This window comes from Heliangelus exortis, chromosome 1 (genome assembly GCF_036169615.1).
Source record: "Heliangelus exortis chromosome 1, bHelExo1.hap1, whole genome shotgun sequence".
Lineage (NCBI taxonomy): Eukaryota > Metazoa > Chordata > Aves > Apodiformes > Trochilidae > Heliangelus > Heliangelus exortis.
The window spans coordinates 145745819-145768245 of NC_092422.1; the positions used below are offsets into that span (position 1 = coordinate 145745819).

At 45.6% G+C, this 22427-nt stretch overlaps 1 protein-coding gene across 5 annotated transcripts; it reads right to left on the bottom strand.

Annotated features, from left to right (window-relative positions):
- Positions 1-3099: 3099 nt before the first annotated feature.
- Positions 3100-20069, bottom strand: CBX7 (chromobox 7). Of its 5 annotated transcripts, none has more exons than XR_011723301.1 (7): positions 19807-20066; positions 18224-18267; positions 13743-13808; positions 13163-13229; positions 12244-12583; positions 9519-10243; positions 3100-7872 (listed from the first exon to the last, which is right to left on the bottom strand). XR_011723301.1 is itself a non-coding variant. In XM_071731080.1 (7 exons), the coding sequence occupies exons 1-6, from the start codon at positions 19873-19875 to the stop codon at positions 10702-10704; spliced, it is 639 nt and encodes a 212-aa protein (XP_071587181.1). In that variant the 5' UTR covers positions 19876-20069; the 3' UTR covers positions 10164-10243; positions 10658-10701. The 5 variants fall into 5 exon arrangements, 4 of the variants coding, with proteins under 4 accessions (XP_071587175.1, XP_071587164.1, XP_071587181.1 ...); XM_071731080.1 differs by lacking the exon at positions 3100-7872 and adding an exon at positions 10658-10754 and having other exon boundaries at positions 10164-10243; positions 19807-20069; XM_071731088.1 differs by lacking the exon at positions 3100-7872 and adding an exon at positions 10658-10754 and having other exon boundaries at positions 10189-10240; positions 19807-20069.
- Positions 20070-22427: the final 2358 nt, after the last annotated feature.

The following is a 22427-nucleotide window of genomic DNA, read 5'->3' on the forward strand; positions in this document are numbered from 1 at the left end:
ACAAGTGCATCACACCCATGTTTTGCTCTTCACTTTTTTAGCAGCTTTTAACTTTGCACGTTGTGTTCATTAACATCATCCACGTTTAAACTGACTTATTACTGTTCGCTTTGCTTAAACAACTGCTTTCACACTTGTGGCTGAGTGTCAAAGAACTGAACTTCCAACCATTGTTTTCATACACCTAAAAATTGAATGTGGGAGAAGTACTTACACAGCTACGCAAGCACGTATGTGGCAGCTGTGACTGTCTTGTACCCCAAACAGAAATCTTAGTCATGAGCAGCACACCTCACCTCAGGGCAAGGAGAAAAAGCAGCCCCCATCCATGGACCAGAAGGGGCAGCATCATTTCAGAGAGCTCCATGTATTCTTTCCACTTATTTTCTCCTTCTACCTGTCAGCAGGACCTCCTTCCCAGCCACATCAGCTCTTGAAATAACTGAGCAGCCGCTGTACAGGTATTGCCTGACCCCTGTCTCTTTCATCTAACTTTTACTGTCACAAAGCAAAATAGCAGAATGTCCAGCTGTTCAGAGCATTGTTGGTTGTTTCCTTTGTTTCATTCACATTTCCAGTAAAAAACTTTAAAAAAAACAAAAACCAAAAAACAAACAAAAACAAACCACCAACTTGGGAAGATTGGTATTCCCGGATCAGCTATTGTTCACTACAGGCATGGAAATAAAGTAATTTTTTCTCACCTCGCTGCCCGCAATACCCAGGTGCCCAAGGCTACAGTGTAGCAGTTCTTGCTAGCATGGAGAAGGCAGCACAGGGAAGCAATAACCTTTGGGGGAGCGACCAAACCTTTCTCATAAGAGTCACCAGCAAGTGGTGTATGAGAGTAGGGGGACACCAGCAGCTGCAAGAAAATTTTGATTTGTTTTTTTTAAATGGCACTTGACAGTGAGAAACTCACCTGCTCAAAGTCTGAAGCTGCCTCCAGGCTCTTTTTTTTGCAGACCTGTGACCTGGCAGGAGTAGTAGCACTTAACTTTGTGAGTACAATTTTGAGGGTTGATCAGCCAACTCTGTTGCTGTTAAACGCTCCAGGGAGGTTGCTGTCAGCAGCAACAGATTACTGTAAAGAAACAGTCATTCCCTTTCTTACAGTAGGAGCTGGTGCAGCTGCACACACCCCAGCCCCTCAAGCAAATGCTGCTGTTTTTAAGCAAACCCTTGGCACTATGATCACCCATGTCAAAATGTGGTGAGATTTCTCAGCTGCAATGTCAAAATATGTAAGAGCAAAGACAGACCCCTCTGAGCTGACCATGTACCTCCTTGTGCAGTGGTTGTGGGTGGCTCAGAGTAGCCCAAGCAGTAGTCACAACTACCACCTCTCCAGCCTGCTGAGTTTTTGACATAGTGGAGAGAAGGCCTGTAGGGTTCATGCAGTGCCTACAACCACTGGGGTCCTATGTCTCTGGGGCCTTCCTACGAGCTCACAAAGCCATCTGGGCTGCCCATGGATCAGAATGATTACACAAAACCCCTAGGTTCCTCGCATCCTTGCTTCAAAAGCAGTCACTTGGCTAACAGAACACTGGGAAGGACTAAGAACAGGGAAGAGGAGTGGCACTGAACAGACAGGAGATGACTGCCAGCTTCCTAACAGCACCTGCCACCCTATGGGTGCATTTCACATTGCATTTCACTCCGTGCTACTCTGAGAACACCAAGCTGCTCAAACCATGGGATCTCCCCTTTTGGGTACTGCCTACCTATTGGCGCCCAGGGGCCTGTCCTGGGGTGCAGCCAAGTGCCCTTCTTCTCAGGCAGAATCCTATCATGAGAGCTGTGCAAGGCAAGTTGCACAGATCAGAGATGGCATAGCAACAGATTATTAAAATAACCAACACAAAACACAAAAGTACTATCCAGATTAACCTTTAATCCAACCAAGACATGCATGCAAAAGGACAAGCTGTTACAAGTTTCTAGTGCCAGCCAGCCGCTGCAGCATTGGCAGGGGTAGGAAGAAACAATCTTTGGAGTAGCTCTGCACTGCAGTTCCTTACAATTTCACCTGACTCACGAGCTGCTGCCAGAACGTAAGTGGCTGGCTGTAATCCTGCTCTGATGCCATGCCTCAAATCCAGCCTCCCTGGCTCAGGGCAAGTAGACTGACTGCATTTTGGTAAAGCAGGCAAGACCTAACCACTCTGCCTTGAGCCATGAACAACCCAGGAAACGCACACCCCCCACACTCCTCCCTCTGCTTCTGCTCCGTATGCTGTTGTGACTGACGTCATAGCTACGTTTGGATGCAGGGCTCACCCCCACGTTACATCTATGGAAGACAGACAGTCCCATTTGCTTGCTGAGGAACATGGATTAACAGCTCGACTCCCCCTCCACAGAGGATGGAGAGGCACGTGCCTTGAAGGAACAAGTCATAAACCAAAGTGGACTAAATGACACTGCGGGTGTCTCCACAAGGTATCTAGCAGTCCTAGGCCCTGCATTACCTGTAGTGAATTAGGGGACAAACTCCACCCAGAAGCTGCTGTGGAGCTGCTCAAAAGCCCTGCAGGCCAACCTAGCGAAGGCTTTGGCTCAAAGGAGAGCAGCTTCCCTGCAGGCAACCAGTGTGGAGCACATTCAGCAGCCCAGGCTTTGCCTCAGATTTTCCCTGTTCCCATAAGAGACACAGACTGTGGGGCACACCAGCATGCAGCTGGTGCCAGCAGAGCTGTCCTGGCACCAAAGCACTGACCTGGCGTGTCAAGAACTCCCTAAACCCACAGCAGCAGCCATCCTGACATTGGTGTTCTCCTCTTTAAATCCAGTCCAGCAAAGATTAACCATCCCAGGTCACCTCTGTACAGGCCTAATTTACTCATCTGGGTTAAAAATTAGTGAAAACCTATCCTCCTTCAACCAAAGCAATGAGTAACATCAGAAGCAGCCTTCTACAGGCTCCATTCTTCATTGATCCTTCTTTACTGATCTTTCTCATGCATGCACACACACACATTTTCCACTCTTTTCCCAACGATACTGCATGTTTATACCAACAGAAGTGACTGACAGTAATTCAGTTGTACAATTAAAGCAAAGGGAGGTAAATAACCACACAAGCAGACCATTAGGTAAATGTCAGTTATCATATTTAATATTTTAATAATATTGTTTGCAACATTTACCACATAAATCATCTAAATAAATAGATGCTGTATAGTCTCTTATCCATATCAGTACAAAAATAAAACCACACTTTGTGTCAAATTATCCTTGAGCCAGCCCTCCCTTTGCTATTACAATCTCCTTTTGCAAGCACATACTCACTCAGAAAAGGCATTATACTCCGATTTGGTTTGTTTGGAATTGGTTTACTCCATATTCCACCCCCCTCCCCCCCAATACATTCAGTTAGTCTGTACAAAAGCTAGAAGCTCATTCTGTGCAAAGGGAAGCTTTCTGTGTGCAAAGACTAGGATACTCTAGCGTGCTGACAGGAACAACAGCAACAATTGAAGAGGCAAGAACAAAAATAATTGGGGACCCTCCCCTCTAACTTACCCCATCCCCCAGCAGAAAGGAAGCATAACAAATCAGATGAGTCACTGTGCAAGAGTGAAAACGATGTGCGTATGCTGAGGGTAAAGGTTGGTGCTGAAAACCCAGTGAGAGAATTGGGGTTCCCCCAGCTCTGGAGCTCGCTAGGTGAGGAAAAAAAGATTCTCATCTTAACCTGCTCAGAACATTCTTGAGATACACAGGACAAAGGTTTCATCTAAATTATTTTAGTCCTTTTGTTGCTGTTCTGCTAGAGATGAGGTGAGGAACTGGCCTCTGGAAAAATCCAGCAGCTCCTGAAGACAGCCCCTGGTTCACCCTCCCTTTCTCTCTCACTCCCTGAAGGAGGACAAACATCTCCCTGTTACACAACTAAGCTAATAAGGTGCAGTTTGTCAGACAGAAACTCTATAAAGATGTCTCAAGGGCTGGAAGAAGTGATCGTAGTTCCAGACTAGGACCACTCAAGCTGAGACAACTTCATTTTTCCCTTTTCTCGAAAAAATAGAAAAGGTGGGGAGGGAGGAAGACAACCTGCAGCCTGAAGGTGAGCCAGGGACCCTGCAGATCTCTTCTCCTCACTTAGGGAGCCCTCCTTTACTTGGCACGGTGGAGCACACTCTCCCTGCAGCCATGGGAGGGAGGCAAAGGGCTGGGTGGCAGCTCTGGAAAAGCGATAAGGAGCAGCCAGCAGCCTAAAACAGATACATCTTTTGCTTTTCAAATGCCACTTCTAGACAGACGATAAGGAGTGCTTAGCACTCCGAGTGCTTTGCATTTCCAAAGTGCTTCAAAACATACTCCAGATTTAAAAGAAAAAAAAAGCTACTTAACATTTTGACAGATTTGCAAAAAGCTGCTTTGTGCTGACACCACATTTTTCTGGTTTAAAAAAAAACCAAAACAGAAAAGGCTTTCCACTTCCTCTTCCTCCAAAATCCCCTTCTCAGTCAAAACCCTGCTACCCCAGTAAAGAGATAAGCTGTGACAGAGGTTCTGAACAGTCTTATGAGCTTTCCCTTTCCACACCCAATCAGCCCTTTTGGATGTCATCCACACAATTTCAGACTGGACTTTTGCAGAGCAGCCCACAGCACATGAGAACAACCTCAGCAGCAAAATTTCTACCCCATCCCAACTTGGTAGCAATTCATCCTCCCCTATCAGCCATTATGTGCTCCCACTGAGCTCTGCTCCTCTCTACAACTCCCAGTTAACTAGGGACCATCTCCCACCTGCTCCCTGCTAAGCCATTATACTTTAAGAAATTAAGGTTGCAAGGAAAAGAGAGCTGAAAGAAAAAAAAAGGGCACATTGCTCCAGGAAGTGCTTGTTACAGGAAAGGATTTGAAGGGTCTGAATTAAATTTTAAGTGATTGCTTCCCTCTCCTTCCAGCTGTGCTGGGGCTTTTTTGTAAGGTTTTCCCATCTTAACCAGCTGCTTGGGTGCAATCCAAGTAGTTCAACACCCAGAAGGTTCACACTTTCTCTACAAGGACAGTAGGTTCAAGCAGGCAGAGGACAACCTGGTCTCTTGATCATAAGCTATTGTGTCAATAAAAATTTACCATGGGGTCAACCTGTTTTGAAGACAAGCACAGCAGAAGACAAAAGTTCCTTTTACCTATGCCTGCCAGTGCTATACAAACCCATGTAGAAGTTGTCCTGTCCAAGCTGTTAATGAATACATCTCTCCTGCTTTTCCATATGGTAAAAGACACACATAAATGCAGCCCTGATCACCTCCTCTCTCTCCACAGAGCCCACTCAATATTCAAGAGGCATCCAATCACTGACGCAAGGCATCAGTTTCACTTCAAGTTATTTGCACTCTTAATATGCCTTGTCTCACAACTACCAGCTCATCCAAAGTCCTGTCCACAAGCACCAAGCAAAAATAATTCTGAGACAACTCCTTCCCTCCCTTCCCTGGCAAGCAGCTGCCCTACTGTTTTCATAGAAGGGCCCACTGCCCTCTTCATCCTATGCTGCAGGTAAGCAAGGGAGGAACAGATGATGGGTAGATACCAGTTCAGCTTTAGAAAAGAAAGCTTTTACACTTTCCTTGCTTCAGAAAGCACAAACTTAAAGCTCTAGAGGAAGGGGTGGAGAGGTAGTGGTAGATTCAGCTTCTCTCAAATACATAGATGTGGCTGCAGCCCTCACTGGCATCTTCTACACCCCAGCCTCTGTTGTGGCTAACACCAAGAGTCTTGCTTGAGCTACCCTGCCCATTTTTTGACCTGTGCAAGGCCTCACGTCTCTATTTCAGTGAAACCACCAAACAGCACTAGCTGCCATACAGCAGGAAACAGTACTGCAGCCAAGGGCACCCTGTGAGGTGAACAAACAATTTTATACATTCAGTCACAATACACCAGAAGAACAATTCTGGACAGTTTCACAACACTAACAACAAAAAAAAACATTCACTTCCTAGTAAGCCTCTTTCTGTTTGAGGCTCCAATGTAAGCAAGGGTCAATTCACTAACAAATTTAGGCTAATTTTGGCAAATGGAACTGCTTTTGGATGTTCTCACAAAAATATCCTGGCTTTGCTTGAAAAAGTAAAAAAAACCCACTTTGGTCTGACTTCACAAGCAGAAGGGCCCCCAAGCAAATGCAAGACAATAAAGAGCATGCAGGAGCTACGAGGCTACTAAATGCCACTATTTATGTGTTAAAACTTGCTGTTCCAAGGCATCACTTACATATCAGAGCAATAACATCTAGTTTATAATGATCCAGGAACAGAGGCAGTCCTTTCCATTGTATTTTTTTTTTTTTAAACACAGTGTTAACAATAAAGGCTTTCCAATCTCATGAAGCCCCTTAGTTCTGTCATATATACAGTGAGCTCACTGTGAGAAGACCTAGGAAACAAAAACTTCTGTCGCCCAAATGTGGCTGATAAATTCTCACATGGAAACAGTTCTACAAATAACTATTAGAACAGTACTTCTTCAAGAAGTTTGTTTGGTTGTTTTTTTGTTTTTTGTTTTTTGTTTTTTTTTGTGTACCATTCAGTAATTTCCACTGGCTAAAGTCTGCTTTTCTTGTTTACAGCCATGGAGCCAAACGAGGTAGGGGAGAGTTAGCCCATTTCTATTCTCAGCTTGTGCTTCAAATAGAATTATTAAACTCAGCTTCAGCTGGATGCTATTCTGGCTCTTCTAATCAAATGGAATGCTTAACAAAGCTCCAAGTGCAGCATCTGATTTTCATGATATTTTAGCCCAAGAGGTCCCATTTAAACTTGTAGATTTTGGGTCAAACTGGCAGATGGACAGTACTAGGAAGAAGAGACAAGTAAACCTAGACAGCCTCTCTTCTGGTCACAAGTAAAACCCCTATACATCTCTACACCTGCAGAAGTGGAATAAAGCTAATTTTACAGACCCTGAAGACCAGCTCTACCAAGGAAGTTTACAATAGTGTCATCAGACAACATGGAACATAGCCACACTTAAAAAAAAAAAAAACTAGAGAGAAATCTTCTCAAAAAGATCTTTAAGATAAGCAAGAATTCATGAATGTCAAATAAAAAGTCCACCCCAACACAGTAAGTGCTTAGTTTCCTACCATAAACTCCTCCTCACACACAAACCAAACCCACACATATGCAGCCTGTGACTTCTTAACTTGAGAAGGGTTAACTCATCATTGACCTGTACATAAAGCAGCACAGTAGCCAGGTACTCTGTTCAATACTTCGTGTAGCAAGATGATTAGTCACCAGCAGAACACAAGCCGTCCTGATCCAAAAAATGATTAAGACACACATCTGTGGGGGCGGATGCTCTCTGAAAGACCACCACAGGTCTTTGCAAACTCTACTGCATAAAGAAAAAAAGATGTTTAAAGAGAAATGCCAGAACAAAACACTGAGAAGTCTCAGCTGGTGAGTAAACAGAAAAGCAGAGGATGGAAAATGAGTTTATTAGGAAAAGCTCTTTCCTTCTGTAGGATCGATATTACTTTCAATATCAGCCAAATCCAGGAACCTTAGGAAATAGGAAGCTTTTTGGTGAGATGAAGATGAAGACAGGACAAAAGCAGCAGCAGCTGCATTGTAATAAAGAAGTCAGGTCCTATAAATGCCATGAAGATTTAGCAGGATTAGCTGGAGTTCAAGATTTTTTTAAAAAATAAGCATTTTAAAATATTATGCTTCTTCAATCATAACTACCTGACCTGCTACAACCCTCAAGAATGGACTCGGCCACATGGTGTGTTCACTGATGACAACAGAGAGATGCAGGTATTCGGTACATTTGGCAGGTGTTGGAAAGAGGGTGTGTGGGAATGTGTGTGTGGGTGACAATGACAACAGTCTGACCCCACATCCTGCGAAAGAGAGTGATCCTGTTGATGTAGTGCAACTCCAGATTCAGAAGCTTCGCTCTGGACACCTACACTCAAACACTCTGAGCCTCAGTGTTCACCTCATCAATTTGGCCTTGGTAGTTATTGCATGCTCCTTTCCAACTCACTCTTCCTCCCACCATCATATAACACCCCCCTGCTGCCATTGCCCCCACCTTCCACTTCTTGCTCTGATTTCTCCGTAATAAAACTCCCATGTCACTTTCATTTAAGAGACAAAAGGTTAATCCAGATATTCAAGATCTCCTCAGTAGTTCTGAAACTGTACTAACACAGTGGAAGACAAGACAAGCCTGCTCAAACAGCACTGAGATGGATGGGGAAATCCTAACTCTGCACTGAGCTGCCATATCCCATCTGAGATAAAACCTGCTTTAAAAAGAGCAAAACAAAACAAGGGGCAGTCCAAGCATTTTGCAAAAAGATGATGTCTGGAGGACCAAAAGACCCAGAGCTCCTAAATTCTGCAGCCCATCAACCAAGCCCTTCAAGGTAACATACTGAGGATTTCCACAAGTGTCTTTATCTTAGAGCACAGAGGGCTGGTAGCTTCATTTAGAATAAACACAGCAGGGAAGAGATGCTTCAGATGGTGTGGGGAAGGGAAACAAAGGATACAAGGTAACCATGACAGTAACCAATTTTACCCTGCAGCACTCTGTCCTGCTGTTTCAACCTTAGGCTCTAGCTTATTTTTTTTTACTTTCCATAGGAAAAGTTCTATATTTAAATTCTTAAGTTATTTAAATGAAATTTGCTTTCAAAAATGGAAGAGAATGTGCATGTGCAAGAACAGATGCTATGCTAAACTACCAACTCAAAATACAGCAATTCTTCAAAAACCTCAAAGTGTCACCGGCAGTCCATTGCAAGGCATTTTTAAGTGCAAGTACAGGCGGGGTCTATTGAAATGAAGACCACTTTCCTTGGCAAAGATTTTTAAGCTTTCCAAGGGGAAGTTTCCATCAGTAAAGTAGCACAGAATCACAGTTACTGTGAGGAAACTGCAGTCAAGGGAGAATATTAATCAGGCAGTACAATCCAAGAATCCTCATTGCTAAGAATTAAGATTCTTTTCCCTGTCCTCAAGTCTAATATATGCCCTCCCCACAGGTTGTTTACCTTGGACCTTTCAATGGGATCCAAGAACTGAATTTATTGCTAATCAGGGCCAATTTGTAGCTCAGTTCTGTCCAATTCCTGTGTCTTGGGCCTGTGCTAGTATCTTGGATATCTTTGCAGTGCCTGGCAGTGCTTTGGTTGCCCTGTTAGTGCCTCCTCCCAGGAGACACAAGTCAGTTTTCAACCAATTTACTGCCACAGATGCAGGACAGCATTTGTTATTAATACTGAATTTGGCAAAGTGTAAGAACACTCCACTTTCAACGCATTCCTCACACTGCCGAGATGATCCTGGAAATCCTGTTTAGCATATACAGAATGGTATTTCTGACTGTGCTGGGTTTCTGAGCTTTTAATGAGGACAAATTGAATTTACATTGCCAATCTAGATTTCAGAGATGCATTTCGGTCTTTCTGCATGATCAACAATCAAAGAGAGAAACTTCTGCTGTCTATAGGGACCCATGCTGCAAAGACTGACTTACCACAGACAGGCAAATATGGATCTGATGTCCTGACAGCAGGCCACAGGGAAAACAGCACTGGAGAAAAAGTCTTAACAGGCTGGAGTTATCTACACAGGTAGGATTCATTGCCACTCACTGCTGCAGGAAGAGAGGGAGGAGGAAGGTGGGAAGAGTAATGAACAGAGAAGTATCTTTATCTAAGGGATATCAATTGCAGAACAAGGCAGCAGGCTAGAGAACCAGCTCTCTTTCCACCTCCACATGCCCTCTCCTCACAAATGCAGCTGCTGCCACTTAACAGGATAAAAGGAGAATTGTTCAGCTTGCTGCTTTCACATCTAGGAGGGGCATCTTTGCCAGGGAAAGGGCTGTCAGTTTCTCAGATGGACAAAGCAATGACAAACACCCCCCCCTGCACTGCCCTTTTTTGCCTAGCTGATAGGGGTAAAAAAGAAAAAAAAAAAAAAAAAAAAGGTCTCTGTAAACATTTTAAGAGGAGACAGTTTGGATTATTTTTTTTCTTAAGGGATAAAATAACCCTTCCCTAGCCCCACCCAAAAAGCACTCGTATTGGGGAGCACTGAAAATGGAGGTTCAGAACTGTGCACTCCGGTCTCGGAAGAAGCCCTCAGCCACTTGTGCTTCTCTGAAAGTGACGGTAATGGAGTTTGCTGTGATGTCCGTCACTGTCACCTCGCTGGGGGGCACAGTGGGAATCCAAGGGAGACTGCCATCCACACCTGCTGCAGAAGGAAAGGCAAGATAAGAACATGTTAAAGAGAGAGGGAGGGTGGTGAGAGAGAATGAAGGAGAAAGAAGAGAGGGAAAGGAAGGATGAGAAAGGGGTCTCCTTTCAAACAGTGGGTGAAATCAGCCTGTACTGAGTCTGCACGTACAAGACAGGAGAGAGCACAGACAAGCCTTCCCCTCAGAGGCTCAGGGAAAATGGAGGATCACTGCAGAATATAATGGGAAAAGGAAAGACTTACAAAGCTGTCCAGACACACCAGCATTGGAGCAGCCTACACAGAGGTCAAAAGATCCCATAACACCACCTAGCTCATCTAGCCACCCACAGTTCCTTGATCCCTCTCACCCCATTTCAGCCCCCAATTTGGCTCTGTCAGCAAAGTGCACTCACTCAGGTGTGAGCTCACCTGCTTCTAAATGGCCTATCTGATGAAAAGTCAGAAATCACCTCTTACACACAGGCTTCAGAGGGATCTAAAATGGAGGGTCTTCCTTGTACTGCACCTGCAATGGAGCTTGGGTGAGATTCTCTCAAAATTCCATTAATACTACTTCCAGGAGAGGCTGTTCTCTCTTTCTCATTTCCTTCCCTTACTCCCTTATGCTCTGCACAGGAAGCCCAAGCACCCCTGCACTTTCTCACTATGCAAATAATTATCAGCCCCTCTGCCACCCAAAGCCTCATATCCTTCCAGCTCCTAAAGGCAGCCACAACAAATACACAGAGAGAAGGCAAACCGCCTCTCCCTCTACCTGTTCTATAAACTTTGTGGTCCCAGCCTTGACAAAGAACAAGGCAACCCAAACAGTGTATTTCCTAGCTTCTGAATCAAATACCTGGGGTGCCTACTTTCACCTCAGAAAGAGCCCAGTCCCCTCTAACATTAACTGAAATTCCATACAGGCTGTGTATCAAGGGGAGAAAATAAAACACAAAACAAAATCTTTCACACTTCTCCATTGCCGTTCACTCTTCAGATCACCAAGTGCTTTAGAGCCCAGTGCTTCTTGGGGGGAATAACCCCACACAGTTGCCCATTACCAGGATGCAACACTGCCTTTTTCTGTGCTACCCTCAACTGCTGTCACCCTGGATTCTGAGCACTATTTAAGTCCCTCTCAGAAAGGAGGGGACAGCACTGATTCACAGGACACAGCCCTCTCCATAAATCTGTCTAATCCAGCCTGGCTGACCGATACTTCAAGCAAAGAGTAACAGGATTCCCTTAGCTACTACAGGCAGCACAAACCTGAGTTTTCCAGTCCTCAGGAAAGCTATGCCTTCAGAAGCTCTAATAATGCAGGGATAGAGTTTCCCTGGTAACTCAGAGCAACATGCACATGACAGCCCTCCTGCACAAGGTGCTGGTATTCCTCCTCAAAATTCCAAATGTGCTTGGACATCTCCCTTGCCTGCACTCACTCCGGGAACTCAGTGGGATTGGACAGGAGTTACCATCCTCACTTTCTATCTCTCATCCCTCTCTCACATATCTCCATGTGGAAAAGGAGGAAGGGGCAGAGGATGGGGCTGTGGGTTCCTAGTAGCATTCCTGTATGGTTCTCAGAGCAGAACTATGAGAAGAGTGCTGATGTCCAAACTTGACCATGGCCAGCCAAGCTCTTCATAATAGAGCAGGAGGCTGAACACATATGGGCATGCGGGCAGACTTCACTGTCACACCTGCATGTCACCTCTGCTGGGAGGAAACCAGAAGAGGGGAGTAATTTGTAGCGTCTTCTGCCATGTTTTCTAACACTGTGAGGGGAGTCACTAACATAAGACTACAGAGAGGCAGATTAAGATGTGCTATTCATCCAAGCAAGAAAGAAACTTGTGGCCCAGACAAAAGGGCCACAACATGAGGCAGCATGAGCTGCTCTGAGGACCTGACCTAAACCATAATCTCAGGATGGGGAAAGCAATGAGGCAGCATGCAGAGCATCCTTTGCATGCCCCAGAACTTCACAGCCAAGGAGTGTCTGGCCTTACCTTCTTTGCTGGTGTGCTGCATGGTCTCCCAGTCCTCAGAGCCCTGCCTAGCCTCCAGGCCCACTGAATCATTCAGGAAGAACTCATGTCTGCAGTTTCGGCTCTCCAGGCTTGCCATGCGGGGGAACTTCTTCCTTGACAGTCGCAGGTACTTCTGGTTTTTCCGTTGCTTCCGGAGAGAGAACGGCAGGACTGTTCCCCCAGTCTTCTCCGAGAACTCTGCCTGCCCTGGCTTTGCTGCTGGCAGGCTACTGTCTCCTCCTCCAAACCTCCGTGCAAGAGAGAAACAGAGCTTCTCTTTTCCTTTGTGGGCACTCCTCAAGTCCATGCCATACAGCCTCTGCCAAGGCATCAACACACCAAGGGTCAGAGCAGAAATCTGATAATACAGCTGTGGTTCTGACCTGAGCTGGGAGACTGTTCTTTGTTCAGTCCCTGAACATGTAGATGAGCTAAGACAAGTTGTGCTGCTTCTACAAAACTACTTCTCTCACTGCATGAAGATGCCACCTAAGCTTTTCACAGTATGTGCTTCCTAGAATTGTTGGAACTCCCCTTCCAACCATCAGCTACTGTTAATAGGATGGAAAGTCCAAGCGCAATATAAAACTAAAAGAGCATGCAAACCAGGTAACCCAGAGCAACCTAAGCCCAAAGTTTATAAAATCCTAGTTCAGAAAGCAAGAGCTGTTGTTTGTTTGGTTTTCCTGGTTTGCTTTGCTTTTCTAAAGATGAGTTACCTGGCTCTTCAGCTAACAGGTTAAAGCTGTCTGCCTACCCATTGATTTAATGTTCTTGTCTTAGCTTGTTACCTCCAATTTTGTCCATACAACAGCAAATGGACAGTTTCCACCTCCCTGTGAGCAGAGGAGCAGCACAGCAGCTAGAGTTAGAAATACACAGAGGAGTAAAACACTACCTGCAGTAGGAGGCGCTTTGGCTTGGGGCCTCTTTTCCTGTACCCTGATGCACGGTCTCTCTCTTCCCTGTGAAAGAAGAACGCAAATCAGACCGAATACTAAATACCACAGCACAGAGACTAATTGGGACTTCTACCTTTCACAGCACAGCTCCCTCATTTCCTTCATTAAAACCCAACGGTGACCAGTATGGACTTGGAAAACATCCCAGAATTACTTTTTGTAGTAGTGAAAGCCCTGCAATACAGGAATTTTTCTGACTCAGCTGATCAAGGATGGGTTAGAGGAACTTATCACCTCGCATTACTCCACTCCAGCCCTGGACCTGATTAAAAACTTGAGACTGATTGCTCTTTGGCTCAATGTTGCTTGTTCTTGGCCTCATTTCCTGAACAGTGCCAACTAGAGCTCCTTTAACCCTGTCTTCTCCGCCTCAGCTAACACCAGGGTACAGAAACCAAGCAGGATTCATCATTATGCATCTCACCTTCGACTGAAGGGGCACTTTATGCACCCTACAAAATAAAGACACTATTTCCTTTTCCTGTGTCCTAGGAAAGAAAGTACATGCGCCCTTACTTTTCTTCGTAAGCCACAACCAGGCGAGGGTCCAAGATATGATCCTCTGGCTCCCATGTGCTGTATCTGAAGAAAAACATAGGGAATATAAAGTAAACAATACTTTAATGAAACATTCTCTCTGCGGGCTTGCAACCACTGTGCTGCAGCCCTGGATACTGTCTTCACAAGGGTCAGCGGGGCCTGCCACAACATTGCGAGAGCTCTGAGGAATCCAAGCCATTCCCTCCCAAACTTCCTGAAGACATCACCTCCCCTTCCCAAAACAGACAGGGCCAAGCATCAATTAGCTCTTTGCGAGAGAACAGGGAAGGCTTTCTTCCCCAGGGCCCCCTCCATGCTGTTTGCAAACCCTGTGCAGACACACTTGCAAACTGATTTTAAGTCAATGCCTAAATAGGTCTCATCCAGAGCACTCTCTCAAATCCAACAAACCCCATGGAACAAGGAGATGTGGTCTGATCTCGCTTTCCAAAAAATAGGTCTCTCTAAATTAAGAGTGCTCAAAGAGTAAGTACAGTTTCTCACCTGTGTTATTAATTACCTCTAATCACTGGAGCTGGAAGTACTCATTTAAGAAGAGTTTAATTTTTCTCCACTGATGCCATTTGACTAAACATGTTTCGACCTGAGCCCTGAGGCAAGTTGATGGCGACTTTCCAACTACTCCTTTTGCTCAACTCCCCCTGCAGGTTATTTCTGTCTAGCAGAGGTCATCAATATTTCTGTACTAGTGCAAGAGAAACAAACCTGCACTGTGGTCAGGGCTACCAAAGCTACTCAAAATAAGCTTGATGCTCTGAGAGTAGCCTGTGGACAGTGTCACTCACTGCCCCTATCTCCCTCCTCGATTGCCAGACAGCTGTGACAGGATTCAAATGCTCAGGGAAGGACTGAACCCACCCAGCAAGCAATGCCAAAAATGGCTCCCAGGGGGCACAGCTGCACTTAATACTGGGGAGATGTAGCCCAAACCCCCCACTGTGGAAAGTGAAAGTACCACAAGGTTCTAAGGGGTCGTGTTTGTCCAGAAGAGTTGGGGAGCATATCTTTGACATAAAAACTCAAAGGCAAGAAAGCAAGTCTGAAACTCTAAATGACTGAGAACATAAATTTTCCTGGAATGTGAGGTCAGGAGCCTGGAGGCAGAGCCTCTCCCAGCCCCTGGGGAAGAGGGTCAGAGAGAAGCCACCTGCAGGTGGGTAAGGGTGCATTTGTTTCTGTGCCTTTAAACAAGAGGAAAGCGTTTTAGGATATTTACATCTCTGGATAAAGCACAGACTGTACATTGAGGGCATGTGATGCGTGCATATATGTACACAGGGGAGATGGTTTGGGAATGTTTTTCCTTTTCAGTTTTTCCATCAGATAAATGAAAAGTACTGAATTATAGGAGCATTCTTGGAGGACAGTTCTAGAAATGAAAGTAAAATTCTTGTATGGAAGGGAGAAAAAAAAAATTAAATTCAGATATCTCAAGGTGCATCGTGCATCAGAGAGTTAAGGACAGACATATCTTCATAATCAGCTGATCCCTCCCTCCTTTGCTCAAACCTCCTGCAGCAACCAGACTGAGCTGTCAAAGCCATGATGCTGTTTGAAAAGAGGAAGATTTCCTTTCACCTGCAGGGATTCTGGCACTCATTTTGCAGATTTAAGAAAAATAATAACACAAGGGGGGAAAAGACAGGAGATTGTTTTTCATGGGCAGAAGAAAGGGGATTTGCTTTAAAAAAAACAACTGGTGGGTGTTGCCTTTTTCTCTGCAGCCCAGCTTCTGGCTTCGCTGCAGTGGCAAAACACTGCATATAAAAAAAACATGGCTCAGTTTGCCACACGCACGCGTACGCACACACACACACACAGTGCTATACATACGGGCACACACACCCCAGGCTGCAGCAGAACTGCAGAGAGCAGGCACTCTGGAAAACATAGATCATATGATCTTCCTTCCCCCTCCTTCTACTCCTCCTCTTCTCCCTCCCATCTTAACTCCAACACAAGTTGTAAACAAGCTTGTAGCTAGAATCAGATTTTAACTCTTCCATTCCCTGACTCCAGCAGGACAATCCAGAAATCTGAGGTGTAGGGCATTGAAAAGAATTTTTTATTAAAAAGAAAAAAAAAAGTGAAATATCAATTACATGGGAAATGAGCAAACTCCTGACCTATCCTTATTGCCTTCCATGAAGCCTCTAATAGGAATGATGGCATAACCAGTACAGAGATACAGATAGCAATGCAACAAGGCTGGGGAGAAGAATGAAGAGAAATACAGTGCGGGATGTGGAAACAGAATACATTGGAAGCAAACAGATGGTGGTGCTGCACGTCATCACTGGTATGAGCATGTTTAAAAACAAGGAACTGAGACTGCTAGCAGGATGAATGTGACTTTAATGCTCATAGCATCCTGGTTTTAAGGATGCACAAACCACTGAACAAACAGTTAATAAAGAGCAGGTAAAAAAAAACAAACCAAACCAACCAAACAAAAAAAAAAAAACAAAACAAAAAAGAGAGAAAAAAAAATCAGGGTTCTTCAGATTTGGAGTTTGTGAGGACAGGGAAGGTATTTGGACATGTCACAGGATCAACATAAGGGAACCCTGATATCGCTTTTCTCTGTGGGCTGAAGGTTCTGCTTTTAATTCTCAGAAGAGTGTTTCTGGCTCCCCCAGAGTCCCAAGGCATGGGGCAAGGAAAAGCAGCAGTAAGAATAAGGGCTGCTCTGTCCAAGGAAACATTATGCCATACCCCAGCCCACCTTCTTAGACAGTGACTTTACAAGAGAAGGGCCTCTGTGCATTTGTTAAAAGAAGAATGGGATAAACATCAGTATTCTGGCCAAAGAGGGATTGAGCTTCATGGACTACAAATATATTTCCTAACCTCTGCCAATAACTAAATTAGGCTTGGCTACTTAGGAGGCTGAAGTGGTCCAAGAACTGACCCACACTGAATGGCAACTGGTGTTCAACAAGTACACAAGTTGACATTTTGACAGCAGGACTTATAGTCAAGAACAAATTCACCCTCTCCCACCGCTATTAAAGAGGGGAAGCTGCTTATATTCACCCACAACCTATAAGCTAGAGGATTGGGCACAAGGGTTAGGCACACAGGAACACATTTCAACTTCTTGGACATAAGGTTCAATCTGTCAGGGCCATTGCAGGGGACCCTGTTTTCCAACTGCAAGGATAGAATCATAGAATTGTTTTGATTGGAAAAGACATTTAAGATAATCAATTTCAACCATAAACCTAACACTGCTAAGTCCACCAGTAAACCATGTCTTTAAGCACCATATCTACATGTCTTTCAAATACCTCCAGTGATGGTGATTCCACCACTTCTCCTGGTTAGCCTGTTCCAGTGCCTGACTACCCTTTCACTAAAGATATTGTTCCTAATATCCAACCTAAATCTCCCCTCGCACAACTTGAGCCCGTTTCCTCTTGCCCTATAGCTTGTTACTAGGGAGAAGAGATGGGCTTCCACTTCCCTAGAACCTCCTGTCAGGTAGTTGTGGAGAATGATAATGTCTCCCCTCAGCCTCCCTTTTTTCCAGGCTAAACAACCCCAGCACCCTCAGCCCCCTTTGCTTGGCAACTTGCAGTGCTGCAGCACATGTGATGTAGTTGTACCCACACACGTTGTGTTATGTACACACACAGTTACAAACAGAAAAGCAAAGACAGGTCCCCATATGGGTTGGCCAGCAAGCTAGTCTGCTAGCTAACATAGTGATAGTCTCCAGTTACTTTATACTTTTAATCAGAAATCATTTTACAGACTGTTTAGGCACAGAGCAATCACTGTCCAGAAACAGCTGCCTTTTAATAGAAGTAGTATGCTTTTGCCATTTTTTTTTTTTATTTTTTTTTTTCCTTCAACATAGCAACCAAAGGAAAAGCAGAAAAGACAAAATAACAGAAGATTTCAGACAAGGAAACAGGCATGGCAGTAACTGTCAGGGGGCAAAGATTGCCTGCATTTGACTACAATCAATAAATCTGAAACATCACCTCTTTCTGTTTGTGAATTGCTAAGGGGCAGCAGTAGGACGGCAAGCCAGGACCATCATCTTTTTTCCTTTGGAAGATTGTGTAGAGCCCCCAAAATAAAGCGATGTCCTCTTGGTGCTGACTCAGAAAAGCAGACACCTATTCCAAGTTCAGAAGAATCAGGGTTCTCTGATGAACTCATAATGAATTTTAAAATGTATCTAGAAAGTATCTCAATGGAATACTTCAGTGGTGGCAAAAACCAGTCAGAATAGATTGGCACATGGGTATCCCTCAGCTGCCAGTCCAGGAAATGGGTTTGGTTTTGGTTTGTGGTTCTTTGGTTTTGTTTACCATTGTTGGAATGAGGCACTCATAAGGTTACTCATTAAGAATGAGATGCTCATTCGGAGAGAAACAGAGTAAGATATTACTGAATAGTAAAGAAAAAAGTAAAACACAACTTACTTTGGGGGCCATCCTTTCCATTTCACCAGGTATTCTACTTTACCCTAAGGGCAGAAAAAGGAAGACAAAAACAGGTGAACTCTGCAGCCACATAAAGGGTAAAGTAAGAGATGCAACCAATTGACAGGACTAAACTCTGCAACGGAAACACTGATTCCATCACTTTACTTTCTAAACGAAGCTATTTCCTCATTCAGCTACACTCGCTATTAATTTTTCTCCAGAAAATGGGCATGCAGGGGTATTTAAGTGTGCCTGAACTACCATCAGCTTGGGATTATACCTTTGCAGAAGCCTATCAGGCAGAACCCCAAAAGCCAGCCAGAGTGCAAGAGACTACAAACTCTCCTGCATTTACAAGCAACCCTACAAAAAGTTAGCATGCATAAATGCAAGAGGGAGATGTATGCCAGGAGCAAGTGTCAGAGGAATTTTTTTTTTTAAGCAGAAAGAGGAAATACAATATTTCAGAACCTATGAAGCATCTCTTTGGCATGTTCCCTTCCAGTTGCTCCACGCTTTGCTTAAACATTGTTCCATCCATCACAGTCACTCAACCTTTCAGCCCAAGCAAACAGCAGCTCACAGTTGAAGTTCAGAGTTATGCATTTGTTTGTTCACTGTAAGTAAAACATTTAAAAAGAAAAAAAAAGAAAAAAAAATTGCAGTGATTGGAAAACATGTTCAAGGGCTCCTGAGGAATGTGCACAACGATTAAAATCTTTATTTAATCTTTACTCCTATACTGAAGGGGCTGGTTAAGCATCTCCCAAAACATGGCAGTGGCCTTCGTGGGTGCAGGCTGACCACTTCTGAAAGTGCCACTATTGCTGCTGCAGACACTTTTAACAAGACAGAACAGCAAGCAAGCAAAGCATTCAGGTACTTGAGCCAGAAGCTCGTTTTTGTTTTCCTTATGGGGGGCTCCCCATTAGCTTTCCAATGCTTGACAACACTGCCCTATAAGGAACTTTCCCACCGGAGGATCTCTACACACTGCCTGCTAACACCTTGTGGGGATAGAGAGTGCTTGCAAAGCTGGGGAAACTGAGTCATGAATCTGGCTACCAAATCCTTCCAAAATCTCTCTCTGGATTTGAGTTATCTGGTTTGCTCTCAGAGGCACCGAGTTTGCAGAAACTGAACCCCCCCCAGAAAAAGCACCCCCTCCCCCCTTCTCCGAACACCACACTCGGGGACCCCCACCCCACCTCACCAGCAGCTCCTTCCAGGAGGTACGTCCCCTCTCCCGCAGGCCCCAGACAGGTGCCGGTTACTCCGCGGCGGGTAGGGAGAAGAAGACAGGGCACCCAAGAAGACAGGGCACCTAAGAGCTTGTGCGAGGGAGGAGGTTGGGGGAGGTGTGTGTGTGTGTGTGTGTGTGTGTGTGTGTGTGTGTGTGTGTGTGTGTGTGTGTGTGTGTGTGTGTGTGTGTGTGTGTGTGTGTGTGTGTGTGTGTGTGTGTGTGTGTGTGTGTGTGCGCGCGTGTGTGTGTGCTGGGGAGGGGGGGGGGGATGTCCCGGTGCACCCACCCACCCCCCTCACCGCCCGGCTGAGGCCCGCCCCGCCCCGCCGCAGCCCACCTTCCGCACACGCTTCTTGCGGATGCTCTCCACCGCGAACACCTGCTCCCCGATGGCCGACAGCTCCATGCAGCGGCCGGGACAGCGGCGGCCCCGCCACGGGGGGAGCTGGTTTGTCGCAAGGCGGAGGGTGCCTCCGGCGGTGACGGCCGAGCCTGGCCCGGCGGTTGGCAGCGGCCGTTACCCGCTGGCGGCCGTTACAGCCCCCCCAACCGCCGCCGCCTCACACGCCCCCTCGCGCGCAGCCGCGCCCCCTCCCTTCCCCCCCCTCCCGCCCCGCTTTAGAACCTGCGCAACGTTTTCCCCGGCGCGCGCGCGAGGCGGGGGTGGAAAGGGGTGGGGGGGGAGGAGCCGCCACTGCCGCCGCCGCCGTCGTTTTTGCCGTCGTTTTTGCCGTCGTTTTTGCCGTCCTTTTTGCCGTCGTTTTTGCCGTCGTTGCCGCCGTCGCCGCTAGGGCGGGAACCGCCTGAGGGGCAGCTCCTGCCTGACCTCCCGCTTCACCTCCCGCTTCCCCGCGGCCGGCACCCGTCCTTCCCTTCCGTTCTTGCACCCCGCTTTCCCATAGGCAAAGGAAGGGCCGTCGGCTTCCAACGCCGTGCAGGGCAGCGCCGTGAGGAATTTGTGGCCGTCGCGGCCTCCGGCTGCGGTTCACATCGAATCACGGAATTGTCATGGCTGGCAAAAGACCTCTAAAGATTTCTGCGTCCAGCCGTCAACACGCCCCCACCCCAAACAAACAAATATCGCCATATTCAACTAGAGAGTGTCTTAAAGTGCTTCATCTACACGGTTTTTAAATACCTGGTTGCAAAGTACCTTTAAGATCTCACAGAATATCAGGGGTTGGAAGGGACCCCTGAAGATCATCGAATCCAACTCCCCTGCTAGAGCAGGACTAAAACTAGGCAGGTCACATCTTCCCGACCAACTGTCAACATACCACCACCCCAAATAAATAAAATAAATGACAAAATAAATAACAAATGAATAAATGTCAGAATACCTACTAGAGCATGTCCTGAAGTGCCTCATCTATATGCTTTTTAAATAACTCCAGGGATGGGTGCTCCACCACCTCCCTGGGCAGCCCGTTCCTGTGTCTGAAATGTTACGAGCATTTCCCACAGGAATGTCCCCCACGGATCTTGGTGTCATTGGTGGCAGCTGGGAAGCCACTTGGTGACAAAGTGGGGATGTGGGAAAGGCAGGTGGTGCAGATGAGTGCAGAAGAAACCCGGTATGGTTCATCTGCCTGGGCACCCGCTCCAGGACCCTCCTCACAGACACAGCACATAGGGGTTCTGTGGGCATAGCATGCACATATTGACTTCACATCTTGAAACAGACAGGACCACCCCCTGAAGGGGGGCAAGGCTGGCTTGGGCAAGACAGGAGATAATAAGGAGCACTGTGAGCAGCCATGCAGTACTGAGTCCCAGCTCCTTTGCACAATGGTCTGGCAGGCAGAAATAAGCTTTTGCTTCCCAACCACTGCCCCTGGTGATAGGACAAGGGGCAATGGCTTCAAACTAGATGAGAGAAGGTTAAATATTAGGAAGAAATTAATTACTGTGAGAGTGGTGAGACACTGCCACAGGCTGCCCAGGGAAGTTGTGGCTGCTGCCTCCCTGGAAGTGTTCAAGGCCAGGTTGGATGGGGCTTGGAGCAACCTGGTCTGGTGGGAGATGTCCCTGCCCACGCAGGGGGGTTGGAACTGGATGATTTGTAAGGTCCCTTCCAACCCAAACCATTCTGTGATTAAAAGGCAGAATAGTTTTTTCAAGTCATCTAGGACTTTTGTTTGTTTGTTTGTTGTTTTTTTGTTTTTTTACCAGAGCAGGGATCTATTTCTGCCTTTCCTCCCAGAGCCATGCCCATTTGCTCCTCCACTGAAATTGTATGTCACTACCTGCTGTTTGTGTGCAAAGTCTGAGATGGGATAAACCTTACACATGGAAAATATCATACAAAAGGAAGTATACAGTGAGAGCAAGTTAAAGCATATATCAGTCATTTAGCCTGAAAGTGTTAATTTTCACACAATGTAACCAATATATATGTGTGGCTACAGTAACAGGCAGGGTGCTTATTCTTGCCACAGCATTTTAAGAACCCGAAGTTCACTGTTGGGAACTGTGGTCGCTGGGCTAACCATTAAATAGACCTAGCACTTTATCACACAGTTTTGGCTCTGTAACAGCATAGCTGTTGAATATTCAAGGTTTTGGTACTGTATTGAAAAACAATTGAAAAAAAAAAAAAAAAAAAAGAGCTTTGATCTTTTTTAACCTCTTCTCACATTATACTTCTATGTTTTAGAGAGAATAGAGGAGAACATTTGGGATAAAATGTACTTCATATCACAAAATTAAGAACTTCATAAAAACTGAAGACAAAAGAAGATCAAAACATGTCTCTGAAATGCAAAAACCTGGTTTTGATCTCTTTCCTTGCACTTGCATCCAATTACTGTGGTTCTGAACTGGAAAATGGAAGAAATTGTGCTCCAATTACTACCTCAGCATAAAACAAAACAAAAGCAAATGAATCCCACAGTCACAAAAAAACCTTGCAGACAATTCCATTATTGATACACTGTTGCACTTCTCAGTATGGGATAT

Coding starts and splice junctions, on each gene's coding strand:
- CBX7 (XM_071731063.1), bottom strand. CDS start 19,875: ATGGAGCTGTCGGCCATCGGGGAGCAGGTGTTCGCGGTGGAGAGCATC. Junction 13,809..18,223: donor TGGAAAGGATGGCCCCCAAA/GTAAGTTGTGTT, acceptor GTTTTTCTTCAG/ATACAGCACATGGGAGCCAG. Junction 13,230..13,742: donor GTTGTGGCTTACGAAGAAAA/GTAAGGGCGCAT, acceptor CTTCTTTCACAG/GGAAGAGAGAGACCGTGCAT.